General features: G+C 40.5%; 1 protein-coding gene across 1 annotated transcript in view; it reads right to left on the bottom strand.

The window, feature by feature from the left end:
- Positions 1-20,677: 20,677 nt before the first annotated feature.
- dchs1b (dachsous cadherin-related 1b) overlaps positions 20,678-24,745 on the bottom strand; it is an 87,260-nt gene continuing 83,192 nt past the window's right edge. Inside the window, exon 29 of the mRNA XM_061056307.1 lies at positions 20,678-24,679. Coding sequence (XP_060912290.1) covers positions 22,635-24,679 — 2,045 coding nt within the window. The 3' untranslated portion in view covers positions 20,678-22,634. The remainder of the gene's footprint in view (positions 24,680-24,745) is intronic.

Raw genomic sequence — 24,745 nt, 5'->3', positions numbered from 1 at the left:
TGCAAGAAATCCAGACCTCATTAGGGTTTCTTGCAGTGTCAAAATCATCATCAAACAATCATCATCCACCTGAGAAATTGGCTTGAATGCACCATGAATAAGAGCCAAGTTATACAATACATTTTTCTGGTTAAGTATGTGACAAGTAACTGCATGTTTTTTTTTACAATCTTTAAAATGAGCTCAGAACTTTTCGCTTCATCCACGTCATCTGAATGGCAGTATTTGGATCTCTGGATCCACCATAGGTATTTAATCAAGCAAAACCAGACATAAAACGAAAGTGATACTCACAAATCCTCATCATACTGCAGAAAAAAGTGAAGGAAAACAGATTCAACTTCATTCTGTCCGAGCTCCCAGCTTAAACACTGCCACAGCCTTTCATTGTGGCTTACTGTGAAAGCTGCTCATCTTAGCACTGCAATTGCTGCTGATGTTTTTAAGACGTCTGTCCTTCGTATTTAAGAAATATATTGAGCTCTGTGTTTATTGTGCCCTGCAGTAACATCCTGCTCATCTGAGAGTATGTACAGTATATCCCGGGTAAAGCAGAGAAGGGTCTTACCATTGTATATCCATGTGTGGAAGCTTAAGGACCAGTTTAATACCTTTGACTACTCAAAGCTCACATAGCTTTAGACTGCCAGTGCTGAGATACAGCAAAGAGGGTTTTTATCCTGAATTATAACCAGGATGTTCAAAGTAAACTTCAATGTCTTCTTTTCAAAGCCCCCAATGAACTCTTTCTCTCTCTCTTCGCTCCGTCTTAGAAGTGGGTCAAATGGTCAAAAGGGAAAAGATGAATACACATGACTGGTTATATAATTTTGAGTTTCTGCATGAAGGAAGTTATTAAACATTGACACTTTTTTTTTTAATTTGGAGGAACTTCAAACCTCTGAATGTATTGGCGTTGAAGTCCAGAGGCCTGTTTAAATTTCTTCTTCTATGGTTAATACTAAAGATGGCTCTGTGTAAATGGGTGTCCAACTTTTTTGCTCTCTACAATGTGATAATGTCTGTCCCAACCATATATTGTGCATTAAGATGGACTTAGCAACAGCCACCTGGGGAGTGAAGCCAAAAGATTTACAGCTCCCCCTGCTGACTGGCTTGCAGTAGGTCATAGACCCCACGTCGCCCATTTTAACAATTTATGGGTCAAACTATAAAGTTAAAATTCACGTTGTCTACATATCTGTCAAACCCAGAGTCGGTTGTTACAGTTGGTTATTATCAAGTTGATTAAAGTGCAAGTGTTCATTGTTCGGAGTAGTTTTGTTTCAATAAGCTATTTGATGAGAAAAAAAGAGCCGGTGTAAGGTTAAGAGCAAAATATCTGTACTGCCGTCGACCGTAGCTACCTGAGGGATCTTGGATGCTCTGTAGTTCCACCAGCCAGCTCCATTTTTCACATGTCTTAGCTCCAAATGATGTAATCAGCGCAATATGTCAATGCCCATTTGGCTTTACTTTTGTAAACTGTAAAACTGCACGACACTGAGATGTATTGTCCATATTAATATACAGTCAATGGTCCCAACCTTTCAATTGATTTATTTCAACTGGAACTCTAACTGGCTCATAAAAAAGTTAGCACACCTTGCTTAAAGTTGCATCAAACCAAGTTAAATTTAGTTTGTATTCATATTTATTGTGTTAAAGGTTTATGAAGTAACATGGTGGTTCTTTTACTTTTTGTGATCTTCATTGTTTTACTTTTATTGCAGTACCTTGGTTAATATTCTGATACTGTGTTAATGCACAGTTGTCCGGCTGAAGCACTGCCAAGGAAACATTCACTCAATGAAAGTGATGTCCTGTGAGTGAAAGTTGGTGATGCACAATTAACACCCAACAAACATTTCCCTTTTCCCCACAGACTAAATTTCGATCAATATGAAAAACAGGTTGTGTTGAGTCTTTTTAATCACACTAAGCAATAAATCCAACCAAAATAGGTGCACATGTTGCCCGATGGCTCTTTTATTGTTATAAAGGATGGACAGATTTGCGATCAGCTTGCATTTTTGTTCACACACAGCCATACACACTCGGGCAGCATTCTCCACATGTTTTACCAAAGCTCTGATTTACTACCTCCCGTCTGTGGGATTGTAAATTGCATTCTAGATCCTCCTTGCCAAGCTCAGATTTCTTGTTTGTTCGTAAAAAAAAAGAAATCTGAAATTTGTTTTCTTGCTATTTTCAGAATTTGATCTTTTCTGACAAATTAAATCAGATATAAGGAAATGTATAATTTGACACAGAAGGATAGCAAAAGATAAAAGAGAATAAAAACAAAAACCTTTTTGGATCAGGTTTGGAAATCATCTGTCTAAGGTTATGTGTTTCTCATTCTCTCAAACTAACTGAATAGGCTTCTGATGGTTGAAAAGCCAAACAGTGAACTGTTTGATACTTATATGTGGAAACTGCTGGTTGCAGGATCTGGAGTTGTGAACATGCATCTGGTTTAGGTTTGACAGAATGCTCTAGCAGCTTCAAAGATGTCACACACATGTCCAAGCCAACCCTAATCTAAGAAATTCACCATAGTCACTCATTGCTGAAGTGTGTAGGCAGGGTATATGATAGGAAAAGTCAGGTGTGTGAGACTTTTTTTTTTTTTAAAAAGGGGGGGTAACACACTGGAACATAGATGTTCTGTTCAGTCATGCTGCATTCTCAACTTCGAGGTGTTTAATGCTTTTTCTGACTTTCTGCACATTTAATACATAAATTACTTCAAAGGGGCGTCAGGTTACTCGTTTTAGTTTGTTTTTCTTTCCTCTCATAGTCAATCATCCTTGAAGCCTTTCTCACCCCTCTTAAGCACTTTGTATTTTGACCTTTTGACCTCTTAACCCTAATCTCGTTCCCTGGGGGCTACACTGAAATATAAAGCACAGAACAGCAGCCAGAGCTGAACCAAATCCATTTATATCAATGCAAAAGAAGAAAGTACAAAGATCACATATATCCCCCTTTTGTCTTTGTCTCTTGTAATTATTAAAGAAGTGAAGTGAGCCAGATCTAGACTAACTGTAGCAAACCTATAACAACACAGTGAGATCCTCCTCCCTCACATGCGGCTAACATACAAACAAGTACTGTAAATCAATACATGATTTAATTGTTCTCTGCGCCACAAGAGGACCCAAAGGAGACATAGAGGAGAGGAAGGGAGGAGGGAGAGTGTTCATCCCGTAAAAGAAAACTGCACCTGAACCAAAATAAATGTGCAAAGATTTTTTCCTTTATCACAGAAATGCTCTCTTTCTGAATCTATTTGAACACAGAGAAGAGGGATAGAAAAGGGATAGTAATCAGAAAGAGGAGTGTTATCTCGTACAATAAAAAAGGTTACTTCATGATTTATTCATGCACCCTTTGTAGCTGGTTAAAGTCCCATGGGGAGAATTAAACGTAAGGCAGGTCTGTCGATGTCTCCAACCCCACGAGGTCACATGAGCCCTAACAGCAAGCAGTCAGAATCTCTCTGAGAGCAGTCTGCCCCTTCTGACCTGAGACAGCCAGTCAGACTGCACATTGGTAAACACAATTACCTCCCCATGAATATACAAGAAATGTCTCTTTAGGATAATGAATTGAGCCACAAATGCATCATTAATTCTTTGTTCAGCAGATCTCTCTCCAGAACCTTGTGGACTTCCAGAATTTAATGAATTATTTGTGTGGGAGTGGAAGCCTTTGTTCAATACCCAACATCTCCAGTCTCTCCCTTTGGTGTCTGTTAGTCAAAACTAAAACAAACCTCACATCAAAACTATGAGTAGTGTTTGCATAGACAAACAAAAAACAAGGCTGCAGGCTACGGCGCATGTCTGGGAGTTAGTGATTGCATTGGCTGCGGAGTGTGACAATCCAAACCATAGCTCACAGGGAGAGGCGGCTTGCTGGAATGACATTAGCAGATGGATGTGATTCACTGTGCAGGAGCTCCGTCCGTTGACTTTGAACACACAAACACTTAAAACGTGGTTTCAAACGGCTCTTGGTTTGACTCCAGCAGCACCAGAGCTGTAGCGCCTTTTATTATGGAGAACTTAGTGGGACGCGTTGTGGTGTTGACTCAGTCGGACTGCCTCGATTTAACGGGACAGCTATTCATTATGTTAGCATCCCTGTTAATGCAGAATGCACTCAGCTATTCTGTTTGTGGAATTAATTGGAATATTAAATGCTGCTGTGCTACTCTGTGGTTGTCTGTGCTGCTTGGAAGTGCACACAGTTTAAAACAATATGTCTTTAATTAATGCCATCTCAGCTTCAGGGAGGATTTTTTTTATAAGACGCAACCTCAGACCATAGTGTGCAGAATAATGATTATTCTAAGGATGATGTTGGAATGGAGGGATGGGATGGTTTTAGGCATCTGTCTTTTAGCACATCAACTGTATCACATATATAGTGTTTGATATTTGAAGAGAGAAACTATTTTTTTATAATATATGAATGGATGGATGGATGGATGGATGCATGTACAGAAAGGGCAGGACAGGGCAGGACAGAGGGATGGATGGATGGATGGATGTGACAGGACAGGAAAGGACAGAGGGATGGATGGATAGCAGACGGGTGGATGGATGGGTGGACCAATGGAAACAACAAGAAGGTGGAGACAAAAAAACAAGGCATGTATAAAAATAAACCCAAGTGTTCCAAATAAAGGGAGATCAGATCTTACCCTTATACAGGGGGCATTTTAACTCAACACTGTGGGACAGTTTTATTTGCGACCAGAGGGAGGGGGAGGGGGGAAATAAATACAGTATAGCCCCCTTACATTGGAGTCAACTATCTGAAGCTCACACAAAGACACAATAAAGAGAATCCAAGCAGGGGAAAGGAGATTTGAAGAGAAGACTCGGACGAGAGAGAGAAGGATGGATAGAAAGAGAAGGGCAATAAAAGTGTTCATGAGGGATCTTTATTTAGTTTAGGAGTCAGACTCTAAAGTGAAAGCAGATGGGACTCTAGTCAGGAATAGTTTCCACTTGAAGTCTTGGACTCGTGTTTGCTCCGCTTGCTGTTTCTGAGCTTGGTCCAGTTTTCTACAACCTGCATTTCTGGGCCTTCAACTCAAGGTTTGGAACCGCAGATACAAACATATACACAAGTCCTGCCTTCTCTTACAATAATGTACTTGTACACAGACATTTGAGCAATGTGTACAAAGATGTTCATGGGGAATAATGCTTCATAACAAAGCTGGAGTTCGCTGTGTGAGGTCAGCTGCTGAGTTCTATTGGAAAGACCCTCCGCAGTGACAGGGTGAGCGTGAGAGAAACGGCGAAAGCAAAAACAACAAAACTGCAGCTAAACAATGCTGTGTCAGGTTCATGAGAGGTCAGTTGACGATGTTGCTGGATTTGAACACAATAACACCGAGTAACAGCTTACAATGCCGTTTCAGTTTATTTAAAATGACAAGAATGATATTTGCACGATGCACGTGTGGAATAAGATCCTGAGGAGCAGAATGTGGGAAATAACGGCCAGTAGTATTTATCATTTTGTAAATGCACAATACAATTTGGCGTCAAGCTGCATAAAATGTGCGAGCCAAATGCATGATCTCAGCTCAAAGTACCAAAAACAAGTATTTGATACATCCTCGGTCTGGATCCTGTGTGTGAAGGGTGTGTAAAACTGAGAAACTGCCTGGCTTCTGAGATAGATGTAAAAAGATATGTATATATATATTGTTAGGTTCTTTTGTGGGCCTGTCTGCCATTATTAGATAAGACAGCTGACGACAGGTAGGAAATGTTGGTAGGGATGAGATTCAGCGACGATTCAAACCCACAGCCACTGCAATGAGGACTAAAGCCTCCATACATGTGGCATGCGACAAAACCGCTTGGCTCCAGCTTTAAATGTAAGGTACCATCAGCTCTTGTTTCACACAAAGGTTTGGCCATGAGTGATTGTCTCTCTGAGCAGCCTGGCTCTTAGAAACACATTAACTGTATTGTATAGCCATGTGCACAAACACGTGCATGCAAACACGCACACATGTGGTTTTCAGAATGATTAAGTTGTTTTCAACATCTCTAGCTGGACTCTCCAGAGAGTCACTGCGCTGGTCACCTTCTCCATCACTTACAGATGTGCTTGTGTTAGGTTTTATTTTTAGCCGGTGATTAATGGCACAAGTGATTCTATTGTTAGCATCCGCCCATGTGCCCATTGTCTCAACAAAAAAAGAGCACAGAAATTCAGAATTTCTGCTTCTGCGCGGCAAAATTTGTGTTTTTGTTTATACAGAACAACTTTATACCGTTCACAGGGTCAGCAAACTCTGGATCTAGTTTAAGCACTGACCTCATGGCCGCTCCCTGCAATGACTAAGAGCCTCAACTAGAAATGTTAAGGTTTTGATTATATTTTAATGATAGCTCCTGAAACAAAACATTATTTAAAAAAAAAGGAAGAAGGTATTTTTACATAACCATTACAGTCCCTGTGTTATTTGCCTTACAAATGCACCGAAAATACATCTTCTTGTAAGGTAAGAGTAAATATTAAGGGCTGTAATTGAAAATGTAACCTTTAACTTTACTTTCTTGCTTAGACCAATGAAAAGACTTATGCAGCTCTCATGTCGGCCTGCTCAACAAGCATTTTTCCAGAAGCGGGTTAGCTTGTTTCATTGCCCACTGTTGCCAGGCAACCACAGCGACTCAAGTAAATGACTGCTCACAACCAAGAAATAGATCTACACATATCCAAAACAAGAATTACGTCACATACAGTAGCAGTCCACTTCCTTGTTTGATCACGGTTTCGTTCACATCTCCCGCTGGCCGTACTCGAGTTCACATGAACGATGCCTGAGACCACCTCTTCAAGCAGACTCGTGCATAGTACCCGAGTACGGTACGAGTACGGTACGTTTGTGTTCACGCTGATCAAATGAACCGGACATTCTGATCAACGGTCAAGCATACTTCTAGTGTGAAACCCCCCATATACCAATCCTGTCATGTAAGAATGTGAATGAAGGAAGTGAACTAGAATTTAAAAACAATTTGATTTACTGCTTTAAACCATAGTCATCACACATACCAGAAGGCCACCCCCGAGAATATAGCCTATAACATTTCAGTTGTAATTGACAAAAATGCTGGAAATGCTTCTGGTTTAGACGTTCACTACCTGCAGTTTTTTTTTTTTTTTTTTTTTAAAGCATTCAGTAAGCAGAAGGTTCTTTATGTCAAAAGAGCAAAACCGCTCAACTGTTATGTTCTCCGGTTTCTGTAATGAAATGGGCTTCTTCTCACCTCATCCATCTTATTTCAACTCACAATCTCTCGGGCACATTTTTCTCCCTCCTTCATTCATGGACTGCTGGCCTTGACATCTTACTGTGCCTGCAAGTGAAATGCCTCACAGCCAGGAATTCAGTTTATCTGTGCTATGAACAGTCACACACTGTGTCCTTAAAGCCTGGAGGATTCACACAGGCCAAGAGGAACAGGAGAAAATGAGCTGAGAGGGGGGGGGGGGGGGGGGTTAAACCAGCCAGAGCAAAACCTGCCTAAAAGTAATCCCCTCGTGGGTCTCCTGAAATGTGAGGGAAGATGGTGTTTTTGTATTTATTAGATTGTCTACAAATAGAAACCACATGGTGAGTGATGGTGTGCTGCTAAAAAAAAGAGTGAGACATGACAAGGCTGTCAGAAAACCAAAACTGGTAACACTGGCAAAAAAAAACCCAGCTCCAAACATTTTGTATTCCCTTTCTTGGAACTGTGATGTACATATTTTATACAAAATATGGTTGGCACACATAAATATCACCTCTTGTGTTTTCTTAATAAAAACCAGTCTTTTACAAAGAGATTTGTCTGCAAGACGTCAAGTTCAACTGAGAAAGTTGGTAAAAGTTCCATTTAATCCAGTTTGACACACGTGTTGGATATTACCTTTAACTTTTAGTGTAATTTGGTTTTTCCTCACATGGGAAACAGAATTTGATTTGTCAAATAAGTAAATATGTACTTTTTCTAGGTCAGCATGACCTACAAATTAGTCCAGTCAAGTATTAAAAAGATCCATGATCCTCTTTGCACTGTGTGGTAACCCCCCTGGTACTAAGTCTTGATTATGCTTGAGTATGCATCCAAATTTCCTGTTTTTCCCAGAAATATTGTTGTATGGAGCCATTTTTCACACTGACAGAGCTGGAAAACACACCTTGAACCACTGAACAGCACATGTAAAGAATTAAGGATAAGATATGAGTGAGAAGAAACCAATCATATCAAGAAGTCCACTTCAAGTGATTTACAAAAATAGATGACATTTCGTCTCCTTCCAGGTAGCCAGACTCAACCAGCGCTTGTTTTTCTTCAATCAGCATGAGTTTCGGCCTGTGTTTTTCCACACTGGATATAATTCACAATGACAGAAGACAGTAAGTATGATAGAGAAGGGCTTTGGAGAAGTGCAATACCCTGATGCACCTAAATCTCTATAACTATCAGAGTTTGCGGGAGATGGGAGTTAGCAGCAGAGGACACAGTAGGGGAGGTGGCAGTGATGGGAGTGAACTCTCACGCTGAGGTTGTGGAGGGAGTCTTGCTGGACGTGACAGGAAATGTGGGAGCCATGGGGGACATCTCGGAGATATCCACACTGCCCCCCATAAATCTTCATCATTCACAGCTCCCTGCGCCTGATATCTCTATTATGTGGTCTGCGGCTGTCATCGGCAAAGCAGCCAAACCGATTCCTCCAGAATTTGACCATTTATTATCAGAGTAAAACAAAAAACAACCTTGTTTAAGTGTGACTCATTTTATCTGCAGCCACGCCACCCACTTTGACTGGGACCATCCATTCAGATTTTTTAACCTCTCAAGCATGTAAATGGCTGCGGAGTGAGCCTCAAGCGAAACTTAACACTGTCATAAATCACAGGAAGAAATAAGGCTTTTGTCAGCAAGAAAACAACATTTTTTGGAAATAAAAAACCTGAGTACTTTTAGTTTGTATGACTTCTCTCTCTCTCTCTCTCTCTCTAGCTCCTTTCGTGCGAGCAAGAAGTATTGTGGTTTCATTACTCATGCAGGCCAAAACAGATTGTCCTTTTTTCTTTGTTTTTCTCACAAAAAACAGCCTGTAAGAGACACCCTGGGAGACATGTGGAGCCCTGAGACACTGGGTCATAATAAAACGCAGGAGACAAAGTACCCTGACTCAGCTACTACTACTACTGACAGCAGCAGTGACTCAGGCCTTTCAAAGAAACATTTAAGCTGCCATTAACAGACTGGATTTATTACAGAATGGGCATCTTGGACTTCTTAGTTTCCCTGCTGAGTTTGTAAAAGGTGGTCTCATATTTCAGTGTATCATCAGTCTAACCGGCAACATCGAAGTAATGACACACTCACAACATGTTTATGTGCTCTGGTGATTTTCGCCAGATCTAGCCGGGGCCACTTCCATAAATCATGACCGCACCTGCAAGAGCTAACTATGTGGAAAGGCTTTCTTACTGAGTGGCTTATTATGCCTGATCGAACTGTCACAAACTCGCTTGTTGACGCCAACCAAACAATCAGGCCACAAAATACTGTGATAGATAGCCAAAAGTTTGCACTGTCATCTCTATTGAACTGTGTCAGCAACAGAGCATTTATAAAGGAGTCATAAGGCCAGAAACACTTGCTTTATAACCTTGAATTTGTATACACAACTGGTTGTGTTATGAACCAAATTGTTCACATATACTTGGCTATGCAAACATGTAACTGGAGGATACTCAGAGAGCTCAGACTGAATGTAACTACCGGATGTGCAAAATGTGACCAACAGACATGGTGACACTCGAGTACGTTACTATTTTGTTAATTCTAAGATCTGTGACTGACAAATTCTGCCAGCTCAGGCTACTGATTACAGGCGGACAGAACACACCATTGGCCCTGTCCCCACCCCATATCTCCAACATTTTCCTCCGTATAGAGATGTAACGGTCCTGGACTTGTTTCTATTTGGTTTTGCAGGTTTCCACATTGACTTCTTAAATGGAACTTATATGTCACCAGCTATAATGACAGGCAAGTGAGTTGCTATGCAGTAACAATGACAGATCCCTTCTGCCTCTTCACTTCCCCCACAGTTCATTTGAATACTGAATCTTGCAACTGTGCGCATTAATTTTTGAGTACATGCACAGCTGATGTTCCAAACAGACGAAAGGAACGCAAAGCAGCCATCATGCATGTGAACGGGTAGTTAAAATGAAGTGTATCTCCGGCTAAGCCAGCTCACACATATGTTAGAGAGATAGTTTGGAATATTTTAAGTTGGCTGAGAGGTACTGTTTATTAAATAACTACCCACAAAAGATGGCGGTATGTACAGTACTGCCACTGTTTGAAAAGGCTGTTGAAAATATGGAAGCCAAGTTATGTACTGCTTTAGATAGAGTTGCTGCAAAGTCAAAGGAGTCGGAATACATCCAGTATCTGTCGAGTTTCTGCCCTGCTACAATCTATCGAGTGCAAACAAAGCTTTAACTTTCATAATAGCCAATGTAGCTTGAAAAAGTGTGAGATAAAAACCAACTGAAAAATAATACTGTTATATTTAAACGGATAGAGAAAGAAATAGATTTTTTTGCTTATTGGACCAATAAGAAAATCTCGATTGCATACGGCGACAGCCCTGCCGCTGTCTCCTCAGCTTTAAACTCTGTGATTCTGCTAAGGAGCTTGATGTGTCTCCTTGTGTCTATTTGACAGACACACTTACAAGACTTACAGACAATTTATTTAAGTGCACATAATGTGGATATAAGCCATGCTGCTTAGCAATACTTTTCCTTTCCAACTTTATCCAAACAAAGTGTTGAGCAAATTTCTCATGCCTAGACTTCTTAAGTAGCCCCCATGCTTAAAGCCGAAGTGACAAGCAGTTGGCTTGTCTCAATGATAAGCCTGATCCACGTCTCTTCTGGGCCAAAAAAGTTTCATACAACTGATCTCCCTCTTATGTTAAATACTCCCTAATTCCCTGTTTCACTTCTCCACTTTGGTTAAACTCATCTGAAGTTACTGTGTGACTGAGAGACAGGAAGATGGAGCAGCTCTTCTCTGATCAGCCAGAGGACGTTTGCTGTGAAGACAATCAAGAGTGAGCGGATGAAAGCTAGGAAACAGATTCAAGTCTGTAAAGCGAGTAAGAAAAACAGATATTTATTCATTGATTACAATAAAACGAATCGCATTTCTACCTCCCAGGGGTCCCGACCCCCACTTTGGGACCCACTCATCTAACCTATATCAAGGGTACATGTTTCATTTTGGAATAAAATATAAGGATAATGTTTCATTTTCACTCAGGACTTTTGCAGAAATCCAACAGAAACACAGCAGCTGAAAGGGTTAATTTAAAATAGCTCTTGGCAACTTAAATTACCCTTTGAGTGGAGCTCTGCATATCCATATCCTAAAACATCCACTCAGCTCATCAAACTCCTCACTCGCTTGCTCTTTGTTTCATGAACATCGCACTACTTCCTGTACTGGCAATGAACGCTGCCGCTGAATATAAATCACTTCTGCAGAATAGCTGCATATGGATGTCATTCATATGAAGCGCAGTTTGAAGAGGAAGGATTGAAGAATAAATCATGGATAAAGTGCAAAAAATGAAGCAAGGGAGAAAAACATATGCTAAATAGTAATGTAATCATCATAGAAACAGTTACTTTGAAAATGTGTCTTCTTCATGTGGTTTGAAGTGAATATATGTGTATCTCACTCTAAATGATAGGGAATTTAAAATCAAAGCCACAGTTTGTCATGTGATTTAGTTAACATATTACGTATTTTGATATGTTGCGAGTCACCAACAACACTAAACTGAAATGTTCCTTTGAAAAAAATGTGTCTCCGATCTGTGTCAGTCAGCGCCTTCCTTTGTTTGTTTGTTTTGTATTATTTATCAGGTCAAATCAAACAAATGAATAGGGGGTTGGCTTGCACTCAACTAGCTAATCACGGCAACTCTGTGAGGAGAATGTTTGGGATGCTTGGTAACAGTCAAGTAGCATCATCCGGTTTCTATGTGTTTTTTTTTCCAATTGGAAACAGCTTTCGGGTTTCTCTTCTTTCTGCACCTTATGGTCTGAAACCTGGAATATCTTTGAGATGTATGACTTGTGATGATGATATGAAGAACTGCTGACTTTGTTTCTGGTGAGACTTCTGTATCTGCACAGCACACATGCTCTTTAACTCAAACTATAAAGCAGCTTTACTTCTCACAGTTCCTCTTCCGTTAGTATGATGGGCACATGCAAAGCAAAAAATAAATAATACAAGAAGACAGAAGCTCTGTGCACTAGAATACAGCAAACGATGATTACATAAGAATCATAATAGAAATGAGTGCACAGAAGCCGCCACAAAAAAACATCAATGTAAGCTACTTGTCTGCTGGAAAATAATTATGCGCGGCTTTTCTTTCTCGGGATGAATTATTTTCCTATAAAGTCAGCGAAGATTAGGCTGAAATGGAAAAGTAATTAAAAAGGAACTTTTGGCTGAAGTAAACAATCATTTCTGCTGTTGTTTTCAAATGTCCATAACGCAGAATGCCATGCGGAGGCTCCGGGGATGAGACATCTCCGCTGATTTGCTCTGCTCTTATTGAATCCATTAGGTTTACATGCGTGAGATTTTGCCCAGGAGTGAGCAGAAGACGAGTAATCTGGATGGAATGCAGGTTGTAACCCCCGCGAGTAAAGCTTGCCGTTATTGTTTTTATTTGAAAAATCTGCAGAGGATAATTCCTTGACGTTTCCTTGACAGTGAGAGGTCAGAGACCTACAGCTTCTTATGGAGCTTTGGCATATGCTGCACACACGGTGAGAAACATCAGCTGTGCACGTGATATTCAGGGGAAATAGTGTGCGACTGTTGTGTTTGAAAAGCTGAAATCGCTGCTGAGTGAAAAACTTTTCCATCTAACTTGCAGTCTATCAGTCTATCAGTCATAAATCAGCGTAATGGCTTGTAATGTGAAACATGTTTTTCCACCACAATCTATTTTTACCTTTTAAAGTGTTGCTTTTAAAGTGTTGGTGTAGAAGGATATGAAGTGGGTTTTGTTGTCCGGTTGCTTTTCCTCACTGACTCTGGTGTTTTCTTAAGTTTAGTATCTCTGTCAGACCTTTGGCTCACATCTCAGACACAGAAAAGAGGGTAAATAAGAAGTGTGTTTCAGAGAAATGCAGAGGTTGGAACCGCTTTGTGGCATTAGGATTGATAGGGGAGATGTAGATGATGAGGGAATAAGGTTTCATAATGTTGAAAAAGAAGCAAACCAGGACTTGAAACCTTTTTTTTTTTTTTTTTTTTATGAACTTAGACTACGCTGCTGCTGACACTCTGGCAATCCTCGCAGACTAACACCATGCAGGCCGGCTGTGAAGCCAGGAACAGCTCTCCTGCTGCAGTCGCCTATTAGAAACACAGAAGAGAGCGAACAGAGAGGAAGACGAAGAAATGCAGGGAAGGTAGAATCATTCTGGCTCTTTACCCTTTCCCCCCCCCCCCCCCTGCTTTTCAACTGGTTCCATAAAAGCTTTAACCCTCTTCTTAGTCACCGTTGGCGTCGTTGTAATTGATGCAAATATATACTTGAACGGCTCCTCACCCTTTATTTTTCTGGCGACATCACAACCTGTCAGTGTTGAATGGCCCATGCAAGCATGAGATCATGAGTACATGTGTGACATCTCTTCATTTTTTACAATTAGTAAAGACAGCAGATGGCTAGGACACAAAAACCAAGATGTCAGGTTTAATGTATTTAGCCTTCTGCTGTTTGGTTTTGTTGCTAAGATTATTGTATTCAATTAGTATCATACATCAGGTGGGAAACATACTGTAGAAGGTAGAACCAGTAAAAGTGTTTTTCAGAAACAGAAGTCAATAATAATGCTACCAATCCCCTAATGTTGTAAAAGTCCAATTATCAGCAGAGCGTGGAATCTTAGAGTGTCTGTAAAAGTGAATCATTCATTTAAGTAATTCAAGATTACCAAGTCATCATCTTGTCATCTCATGTAAGAAATGATGCTCCCCTTGTTGGTTATGATAACTCAGGTCCAAACTCGACTGGTAGAAGCATTACTCAGTGGTGGCAAAAAAAGTAAATGGGTAATTCTGGGAAATGAATCAAACTGAGTCAGTCCATTGATTTCATGACACTTTTCTAATTGTGCAACTCACAAAAAGATAAAAGTATTGTCTCTTGGAAAAACGAAGTAGCGCCTCATCCTGTAATTGTGTCATTGAGTGGCAACACTGGATGTGCATCAATAAAGGAATATGAATGTGCTTTGTCACTTCAAAGTATGTTTGGTTTCTTAATACTGAAGCTTTTTTTTCAATAGCATATTTTAGCAACCTGAAAACAAGCTGATGAAACTGCAATCTGGTATGTTTTTGCTGTAGAGATGAAACTCCATATTAACATGATCGCCTGATAACGGTGCCCCAACACCAATGTAAGCTTCGGTAGCATTGAGCATTATGAGCCACGTTGAAGGACAAAAAAAATAGTTTCTAGAATAGAGTCAATATATAGCCAAGAATAAAGTCCTAATATATCCAAGAATATAGTCCATATATATTCAAGAACAGAGTTGTATATAAGAATTCTCAGGCTGCCTATTAGACTGCCTGAATCTGGAATAAACTCAGTGTATTGCGCACATTTCCAGTCCTGAGACTACTGTACATGTAGGCCTTTGTAAAATTGGCGCTATTGTGCCCAAAGAATAAGTATTCAATTATTTGTGAAATTTGATTTAACCCTCTGAGGTTGCCGCTGTCGTAAACGACATAACAGGGCTGTGTTTACATTATCAGAACGGTATAACTTAGCAACTTACTGTAAATTCCACTTGCTTCGTGAGCTCGGCGACTTTTCTATCCCACTGAGAAGATCAGTGTATATTCACTGTCTCTCCAGATCCAATCCTCCCCAAAATGAATGTAATCTGTGATGATGTATGTATACATTTTAGTGAGATAGTGTAATTTATTTTAGTTCACTTGGCAAATGCGGACGATCAGCTGACTGGTAAGAACCAATGAGAAGCCAGTGCAACAAGAAACAGATGTCACAGATGTGCTTGCTCTCAGCGCAGAAATACAAAAGATGTGTTGAGTGGATTCATCCTATTCAGCTTATTCTATAAGTGGATCTCTGCTCTTTTACAAAACAGCTCAAAATAAAGTGTAGATTGTCCTTTGCATTGAAGTAAATACTTTTACACAGTCCCTGAACTGTGTATCAAACCGTACTGAAAATACAATGCAGGGCCTTGCATTTGAATCCTTTTTTGAGTGTGTCTCTGTGTCACTCTCTTGATATTCCACTAAAATCATGGCTTTATCTACAATTGAATTCTCTCAAAATCTTGATATTTTCTTTTAGAATTAAAACAGTTTCTTGTCATTTTCAGACCTTATTCTCATAAGACCATGCCTTTATTATATATGTTTTTTCCTGTTAATGTGATCCTTAACTTTGCATACTCCACATAGTTCTTACATAGCTGTAAAGTTTGTAGTACGTTAGTAAAGAGTTATTGCAACTGTTCACATTTCAAGTCTTGCCTGAGGTACATTCAGCCTCCTAAAAGCCATTAGATTGATTGACTGACCATGCAGTGAAATGTTTGGCCTCTGACCACAGAACCTGACTCCTGCACACTCTCTCACAGAAACATTTTGGTTTTGTGGAGAAATGAAAAATGTTTCTAAATCACAGATACTTTTTTCATGAACTCATACGCTGCTGCCTGATTGCACTGTGCTGCTATCCAGAGAGCAATTAGTTTTTTTAGACTCAAAAACTTGATCTATGAAGCTCTTTCTAAAGTATGTACGCGCAATGTGAAATAAGAAATGGGTAGAAACGACAGCAAACTCTCCGGAGAATAATTCCCTTCAACTCTTAATTATCAGTATAGCACAGTTCAAAAACTGGCCTCAAGTTTGGCTCAATCTGATTCTTAATGAAAAAAAAATGCTGTAGTAAACTTTTGCCATCTGGAGCCTTCTTCCCTCCATCACTCCTTCCTCATAGCAGCCTGAAGTGTGAGTGACACTAGTGAGGGAGTCCTGTAATGCAAGGTCAGCACAAATGAGAACCAGGCTCGCCTCACACTGACTCAGCTGGCCCCTTGCTCCTGTCATTTTATTCTCTGCTTGACACCACAGGACAAAAAGTGAAAACTCTCTAAAAATAGCAGTTCAGTGGCCTTGAGCCAAAGTGCCCGGGTGAATGTTTTTCCTCCATGAAGCCTGTTCGTTAGAAAGTGGCACAGCACAGAGGGCAGGTATTAGTCAATGTAAAAAAAAGCAACTCTTGACAACTGAGATAAACTCTGACGCTTTGATGGGCTGTTTTTGAAAAGTTGATTTTTGCAAGTTGAACATAAGGACATAATCAATATGAAAACACACCATAAACATGAAGTCATATAACATTTGCATGAATATCACTCATCAAAAACACATCCACTTACCACACATGCATCAGATCTCCTTGACACAATGCCATGCTCTGGGCAGGTAGTTCACATGCTGATATAATTCTATACTCTTATATTAGAGGTTATGGGGTACCAGAGAGGGGTTACAGGTTCTCTGGGGCCTGTCTGACCTTGGAGCAGAAGTTGACTATCAACTTCACAGGTCCTGTTTGTAACTCTGGGAATGTGTTCAAGAGGAAGTCTGGGTTAAAGGACGCTATGAATAGATTCTAGAAATGATCTCACCTTCTACGTTACACGATTAAACTGAAGAGCAAAATAATGGACCTCTCCTGTTGTGAATGCAGTCGACTGATAGTGATATCATTAAAAATCTGAACATCTTCATGGTAAAGACTTTAAAGGGGCTCTCTGTAAATTCTGTATTGCACTTCCAAACAAATGATTGGAGAAAAGACTCATTTTAAAATGAGTGGTCAAAATCAGTGCAAAGGCCGAGACATTGACAGTCCTAAACCCATTTTTGTGCCAAAAAACAACAAACCAGTCAAACCTTTTCTTTACGGTAGTTCCATTTTTTTTTTCCAAACGTGCATTACTTTCTCTGATAAGTAAGCCTAAAAAGTAAAAATGGAAGATTGTGTCCAAGTATGTTAGAATAGCCATTGAAAGTTATTAGTTTCACAGTTATGGCTAAGTTCTATAGTAAGATAAAAGAGAAAGGTCTGCACACTGTTCAGCTCCCAATGAGCTACCTTATTTTAAAAGGGCAACGTTTCGATCCAAAGGATGAAGATCCCGTTTTGTTCTTTCTTCTAAGTTTTGCAGTAATAAAGGACTCCAGATTAAAACCCATGGAGAGGAATTCTGTGCTCTAAACATTGTAACTTAAAGGGGCTATATGTAACTTTCAAAAATATTGCATTTGTAGTGACACCGCATGGCCACACACACAAACGAGCATTATCATCGGCCGCAAAACACTGGATATTTACCAGCATAATGTTTACAGAGGAGGTAAGTTGTCATACATGTGAAAGTCAGTGAATGAGTCTGTGTGTCTGTATTCATTCTCCATCCTACAAACTACAGTCTCGGCAGGCACTGGCCGAGAGCGGGAGTGTGTGATGAGTTTGTCCGCCTTTGAGAGCTCCTAGGGCGGATAGAAGTGTGTGGAAGGCGGCCTCCGGCTGTGCAGGTGAAGACAGGGAGTGTGTGATGAGTTTGTACTGTTGATCTCTGTAAGCGGAGCGGAGTGAGGAGGACGTTGAGAATAAAATGTCACTTCCTGGAGCTTTGGCAGAAAATAAGACCCGGGGGAAAATGTTATACAGGCAACACAGATAGACAGTGAACATCTACTTTTTCACATCAGTTAACCGTTCGCTTATTAATGGGCGATAAAAAACGATTTATACATGTAAAAAGTTACATATAGAACCTTTAAAATTAGTATAAAATCCTCTTAGTCTTATTTATACATACAAATAATTTACATTTGTTGGCATAATTTGCAATACGATATCTTATCGTCAATCAAATTTAGGATTTTTTTTACTTCCTTACTTTCAGTCTTTTTACGGCACCAAACACACAATAACACTATAATGCAACAGACACTTTATTTGGGCGTTTTAACCAAGCATTACAGCTGTTCCCATCTTGTTTGTAAAAATAGATTAACTTTGACTTCTGACCTACATTTAATATTTGTTTCAAATATATTTCACAATACTTTAACAGCTGCATGCATGTTTGTGTGTTTTGGTAGCTGTGTATTTATGTTCTCGTACTGATTCCTCCTTTAATAAGGTTGGAGTGATCAAAGTCCAGATGAAAGAGCACCTGGATACTAACTACAGTGTGGGCCAAGTTTAATATGATGTTTACAGACTCGATTCCCAGAGCGTGCAGCTGCAGATTATCAAGATCCACTGGAAACAAAACATGGTCTTTAGTAGAGTGAGCTTTCTGGCTGGGATTTTCCAAAGCTGACATTTATGGAGAATAAGATTTACCAAACTACATAATTTAGTTTCTGCAAAGCCTTCCCTTCGGCTCCAAACTCTTGGGATGACTTTTCTGGCAATTACAATTACAGGAATTCCAAAAGTTGTGAGGGAAAGTGAGGCTTTCTCAACAACTGAAGGTTTGAAATATATTGGGTTCAACTTTGAAACTGCAAACACTAAACACAGGAAATAAATCCAATTCTTTTACAGTAATTTGCAGATAATACGTTTTAATTGTGTGTATCAATCATCGACACATGAAATAATCCCTAAAATAAATCTGATCCTTGACTTCTTTCAGAAGAGATATTACACAGTATTTTGCCAGAGGTCTCAGATACTCAGATTATGTTGATGATCATATTAAAGCCCCTCCCCACTGTTTCAAAAAAATGAAGCTTATCTGAACCTTGTGGCTGTGTTTTATGACAACTGATTGACTTGTGCCCTTGAAGCAGGCAAACAAGCCAACGACTGTCATCAGATTCTGATTCAAATGTTTCTCTGCTCTGAGTGATCCGCAAAAGTACACGACATCACATTTACCCAATGAAGCCACGCCCATCTCAAACCATAAATCGCAGACAAAAACAGATGACCGTTTTTGAAAAAGGCGACTATTTTACTTTTGACAGAGCATTTTGTGTTTTATTTAAGATTCCCTCGCTGTAAATCTGAAAATGATTGAGAAAATTGGTTTTCGATCCCTCTTCAAGATTGGAAAAGGAAAATCGTGTAGAGACAGAGAGCTACATTAGGACGGAAAAATGTAATTTCTTTATTCTAAATCGAACATTTTAAGTGCTTTAGAAGTTTCCCAGTTATATGGTTATTTGTCTTTGGACAACTAATGACAGAAATGCATTGTGTCTTTCCATTTGCTTAAATTGACTCCAAATAACCATCCCATGAACACACACACACACACACAAATATTATAGTGTCTTTCATACAGTATGTCTTACAACCTCTCCAGGGAGCAGACTTCTGCTCCAGACAGATTTCTCCCAGATTTTGCAGCTAGAAGACGCGCCAAGTATGTGCCTCCAGGAGCTGGAGCTGGGCCAATGTCAGCTGGGGAGATTGTTGTGGGCTATGTGTGTCACGGTGTAGGAGCCTCTTAAGTATGCATGTGTGTGCATGTGTATGAGGGTGATAAGTGTAAACTGTGTGAGGTTAGTGAAGGAGTAGGCTGCAAAAGTCTTGGGACAGCGGCCTATAAACACAGCTGTGTGTTGAGGTGTAAGTGAGGGCAGCACGTTATTTTCTTTCTTTTCTGCAGTCCAGACCATAGATGAGTTCCTGAATATGTCAAATGACTTGCAAATGTCTGCGCAGTATGATGTAAGACACAACATCTTGTAATTTCGACTGTGGCTAGTAGGATTAATCTTAAAACAATTAGTGTAAGATATGTCGCTGTATAACACAGTCAACATTGAAGAACAGTTTTTATTGCAAATGGTCAATCTATCATCACCTTTCATGTCACGAGAAGTCTTACATGTCTCTCCAGTACCGCAGAAGCTTCCGTTTCTTTCCCCTGCACCTTGTCAAAATCCTCATCAAGCTCCTTCTGTGCAAAACAATAACAGAGGAACACTGCACGGCTGTGTGTAATGACCAAATGAGGCAGAAATCTCAGCAGCTATATAAACAATTCTGTGCTCCACATGGAAATAAAACATTTTTGCAATTATTCGGCTACATTAACATCATATGCCTTTATATGAGCTTGAGGAACTAAGTCCACTGTTGACTGGATGGTGGCTTGATCTCGGATTCCTGTGAAAGCACAAAAGGTAAACTTTTATCTTGTAATAAAAATTACTTAATACTGTGATAAAATGTAAAATCCAATCTTGTATTTGTTGGATTTGCCTTAATGTACATATAAGATGTTTAGTGATTTTTCCCAAAGATAAAACCTTCCAAGACAAGACAAGTCAAAACTTCCTCTTCAATCTCTTATAAATGACTGAGGTTACCTCCAACACAAATAACTATTCACAGTCTAAACAACAGGAACAAAGTAAAGTAAAGATTTAACCCTCAGTTCTCCCTTTCATATTTTACTTCTGGAAAGAAAAAGTCAAGACTCCTGTTTGTCAAAAGAGATCAGTAGGAATTTATTATTTGCTTTAAATACATGAACAGCTCTTGCTTTTTTTGTCATTGCTCCACTGATCAGTCTCTGGCAGCAATCTCAAACTGAACTCCAAATGGATTTCCTCCAACACAGAAATGTTTCTGAGACTATAATTATGAATCATGAGTGCGTTGTGCTGATGTTAGGCTCGTGGCATGTGTAACTTTTAATACCAGCTTTGCAAGAGGCAGTTGGTAATGTTGAAAAAAAAAACAGAGGTAGAGGTCATCTCTGGTAACCAAGGGTACATCCAATCAATACAGTTACCTCATAGGATAGACAGAAAGAAAAATAAACATGGAGGGATGATGTTCTTAAAGCCCTAGCTTCTTGCTACACTTGCAGAGTGCTAAACCTGGATGAATAATGAGTGTAAAGAAAGAAGGTGCAGATGATGAGTTAAACACATGGAACCCAAAAACACCTCATCAAACCGGTGACGAGCTGCATGATTGAATCATAGAAATAAAAATCCACAGAACAGAAACTTAACATGGAAAATAAATACTGCACTGGTTGCTAAATCCTTTTACATTCATCGGAGCTCATGCATTCAGGCCTTTGTTTCCCAATTGTCTGGCTTATGTGCTACAATTGTCCAAGTTATGCCACTTTCCCATGAAAATCTCAGCCTCTTGATAGCTCGCTTTTTGTTGTGTTGAGATGAAAAACTTCACAGTACGGTGCATGTACGCTAATGACTGGGTGTAATTGATTGGAGGAAGCTCTTTCTTTAAAGACACAGAGGTGATCAGCAAATTAGGTAGGTCCCTGAATAACAGAGGGAATGTGCTGCTTTGCATGACTGCACACCACAACAGAGTGCTGAACTGCTGGAGAAGCAGAGTGATCACAGGTTTTCATCCAGTTGCTATTTTACATTTAGGATGATCTACAATTCGACAAAAAAAAAAGAAAAAGAATCATTCTTAAGGTTCAACACAGCTTAAATTGAGCTGTGCTTGGCTTCCTTCTGTCCAAATACGGCAGCAAGTCCTTTTTTTTTTATATAAATAATGATAAAACACAAACGTCATCCTCTCACTCACATCAGAACTGTCACAGAAGTTTCTAAAAAACCTATGAGACACATACATTACATGGCATCGCCTGCATACATACAAATATACATATATGCAAATACACAAAAACAAAAACCTCTCCATGTGGAATAATGGAAATTCTGGGGTCTGAAATCATAATTCCATATAAAAATATATAAAAATAAAAGTTAAAATCAAAAGAAGTGTCTTCTTAAAAGATGAGAAAAACAATAATCTCAATTGTTCTTACACTATGTGATGGCAAATGAAGGGGTCAGCGTCTCTGAGAACACACATCTTCCAGTCCATGGGATTCCCACACACATCCAGATACCATTTTAAAAACAGCTACTGGATAAGTTTAATACTGAAGTGTAAAAATGTCCACAGACACAAAGAGTAGAACAAGGTCCTTAGCTCTCTGGCCAGCCAGTGAGGTAACATGAAAACTACACATCCATTTATCTACACACTAAGGGACCTCTGACTGCAGGGCATGGTAAGTGCACATTCCCATGAAGAGCTTAGTTGTCCTCTTAACCCTGATCAGTTCATGGAGACCTGCGTCACTGTTGACATGGTCTTGTCAACCCAGGCACATGTTTCACTCTAGTGTAATCATGTAACACTGCCCACCAATGGAAATACTTCAAAGAATGCAAATACTCTACCAGAGGGAGGTTAAGTATGTTCAAGTCGGTTTGTTTTAAAATCCATGTGATTGGACAATTGAAACAAATGGTTGCATGAGAACAGTCCAACTGTGTACTCCACTTGCATTTATTTCATTCCAAAAAAAGGACAACTAAAGCGATAGCTTCTTCCAGTTGTCTGTTTTCAAGTTCTTAAATAGTTTTCAAACTATTCCTTCATATTCTCATCTCACGATCAGGACTCTGGTCCAGTGAGGGCTCCCTTGTGCTGATCATGGAGGCTGAGGGCCCTTGGTTGACTCCAAAAGGAGAAACAGCAGGAGACCGAGCTGCTAGAGGGGACAGAGAAGGTGAAAAGCTTGGGGACATTGCTGCAGATGAAATGGACCCCTCATGACTGATAGGGGACCTGCGCAGTGAGGCCAAGTGGGGGAATGTCCTTCCAATCACAGGGACCTTTGGTGGAACTGACATGGCCCCTGGGTGGGCTACTGATGTGATGAGTGGTGGAGGGTCGATTCTAGGTTTGGGATCGATTTTGTGCTTGTTCTGGAAGGGTTGGCGAGGGTTCTGGCTCTGCTGAGCTGTTTCGTCTTTCAGCCTGGCGATCTCTGTGAAGACATTGGCCAGAGGCTGGAATTGAGGGCACCAGTTGAGAAGATAATCCCAGTTATAACTTCCACGAAGCTCCTCATCACTGGCAACAATAGCAGTGAGAGAACCATCCACTGAAGGTTTACCGTCTTCAGGGAAGGCATAATCCTTGGGGAGGGTAATGTTAAGGCCCCGACCAACTCCAAGGTATCCTCCACCTTCATCCCTGTAGACTGGGAGTTGGCCAGAGAGCAAGGTCCCACTTAGACTACCTCCCAATTTCTTTCCTTTGAACCAGGTGCTTCCCTCCAAAGCTGCAGGTTCACAGGAGATGTCAGATAGTTGGTCTGCATCCTGCTGGATTCCAGAGTCTGGTCCTCTGGCCGAGATGTGCTCCTGCATGGATGAGGTAATCGAGGCGACCCGGGGGTACTCGTTTATCATCCTGATCTCATCATCCTCTGCTGCTTCAGCTGACCCTCTGCCACTTGAGTGAGAAGGATCCAGAGAGCCCCCTCTAGTGTAGGGCCCACCACCAGCCCCCTGATCTCCAGCATAGCCTGGAAGGGCCTGGTGGTAGATCCGGTCTCCTCCTTGTCCAGAGTTGCATTCATCTAATTTCTGCAGAGCAGTTCCTGAGGCAACAGTTCGGTTTCCTGCTTCCTGGGCTTTCTTCCTTCTGCGTGACTTAACAAGGAACACCACTACAGCCATGACCACCAGCAATATGATGAATCCAAGAGACACAGCTATGATGCTTATAAGAAGAATGTTGACATCAGGGGCCAAGCCAAAGTTGGTGTTTGTAACATCAATGGAGACCTGGGCTGTAGTGGAGCGAGATGCATCTAGAGGACTATGAGCTTTCACATCCAGGGTCATTAGCCTGGTGTCCCGTTTGGTGCGTCCCGAGCCACTGCTGCTACTGCTGCCTGAACCATCCAATTTGAGGAAAATCACTCCGGTGGTTTTGTTGACATCAAAGAATGGAGAGCTGGTGGGCAGAGAATAGAGGACAATACCATCCACTCCGTCATCCTCATCATTTGCCTGGACCTGACCAATGCTCTGGCCTTTCTTAGCTCCCTCTGGCACTTCAAAGGAGAAATCTGAGGATACAAAAAGTGGGTCGTACTCATCCACACCTATGACGAACACCTGTACAGTGACAGTGGCTGAATGGTTACCGGAATCAACTGCAACTGCAACAAAGTTAAAAGAATTGACCTTCTCAAAGTCAAAGGGTATTTTGCTCCTGATTTCTCCAGAGTTCTGGTCAACGGCAAAGCCGTCTTTTCCTACACCTGACCGCTCAACCATATAGTATTTGAGTTGACCAAAAACCCCTGTGTCGTGGTCAATGGCATGGAGAACAGTTACAGCTGAGTTGGCTGGTTGGTTTTCTCTGATACTTGCTGTCAGGACTTCCACTGGGAAGAATGGATGATTGTCATTTACGTCTTTCACCTCAACAATGACAGGAGCCAGTGCGAAGTGACCCTGTCCATCTGTGGCCTGGATGATGACAATATGAGTGGACTGGTGTTCACGGTCAAGTGCTCGCTGTAGCCGCAAAGCTCCAGTCCATTGGTCCATGGTAAACAAGTTAACCTCATCACCAGAGCTGATAGTATACTGGACCTCAGCATTGGGAGTTGAGTCTGGGTCTGGGAGAAAAAAGAAAGCAGAAAATGTGTCATATGAAAGAAATTAAGACTGCTATTATGAAACAA

The sequence above is a fragment of the Labrus mixtus genome, chromosome 14 (genome assembly GCF_963584025.1).
Source record: "Labrus mixtus chromosome 14, fLabMix1.1, whole genome shotgun sequence".
Lineage (NCBI taxonomy): Eukaryota > Metazoa > Chordata > Actinopteri > Labriformes > Labridae > Labrus > Labrus mixtus.
The sequence above is the reverse complement of the archived record's forward strand: the minus strand, read 5'-3'. Positions and strand labels throughout refer to the sequence as shown.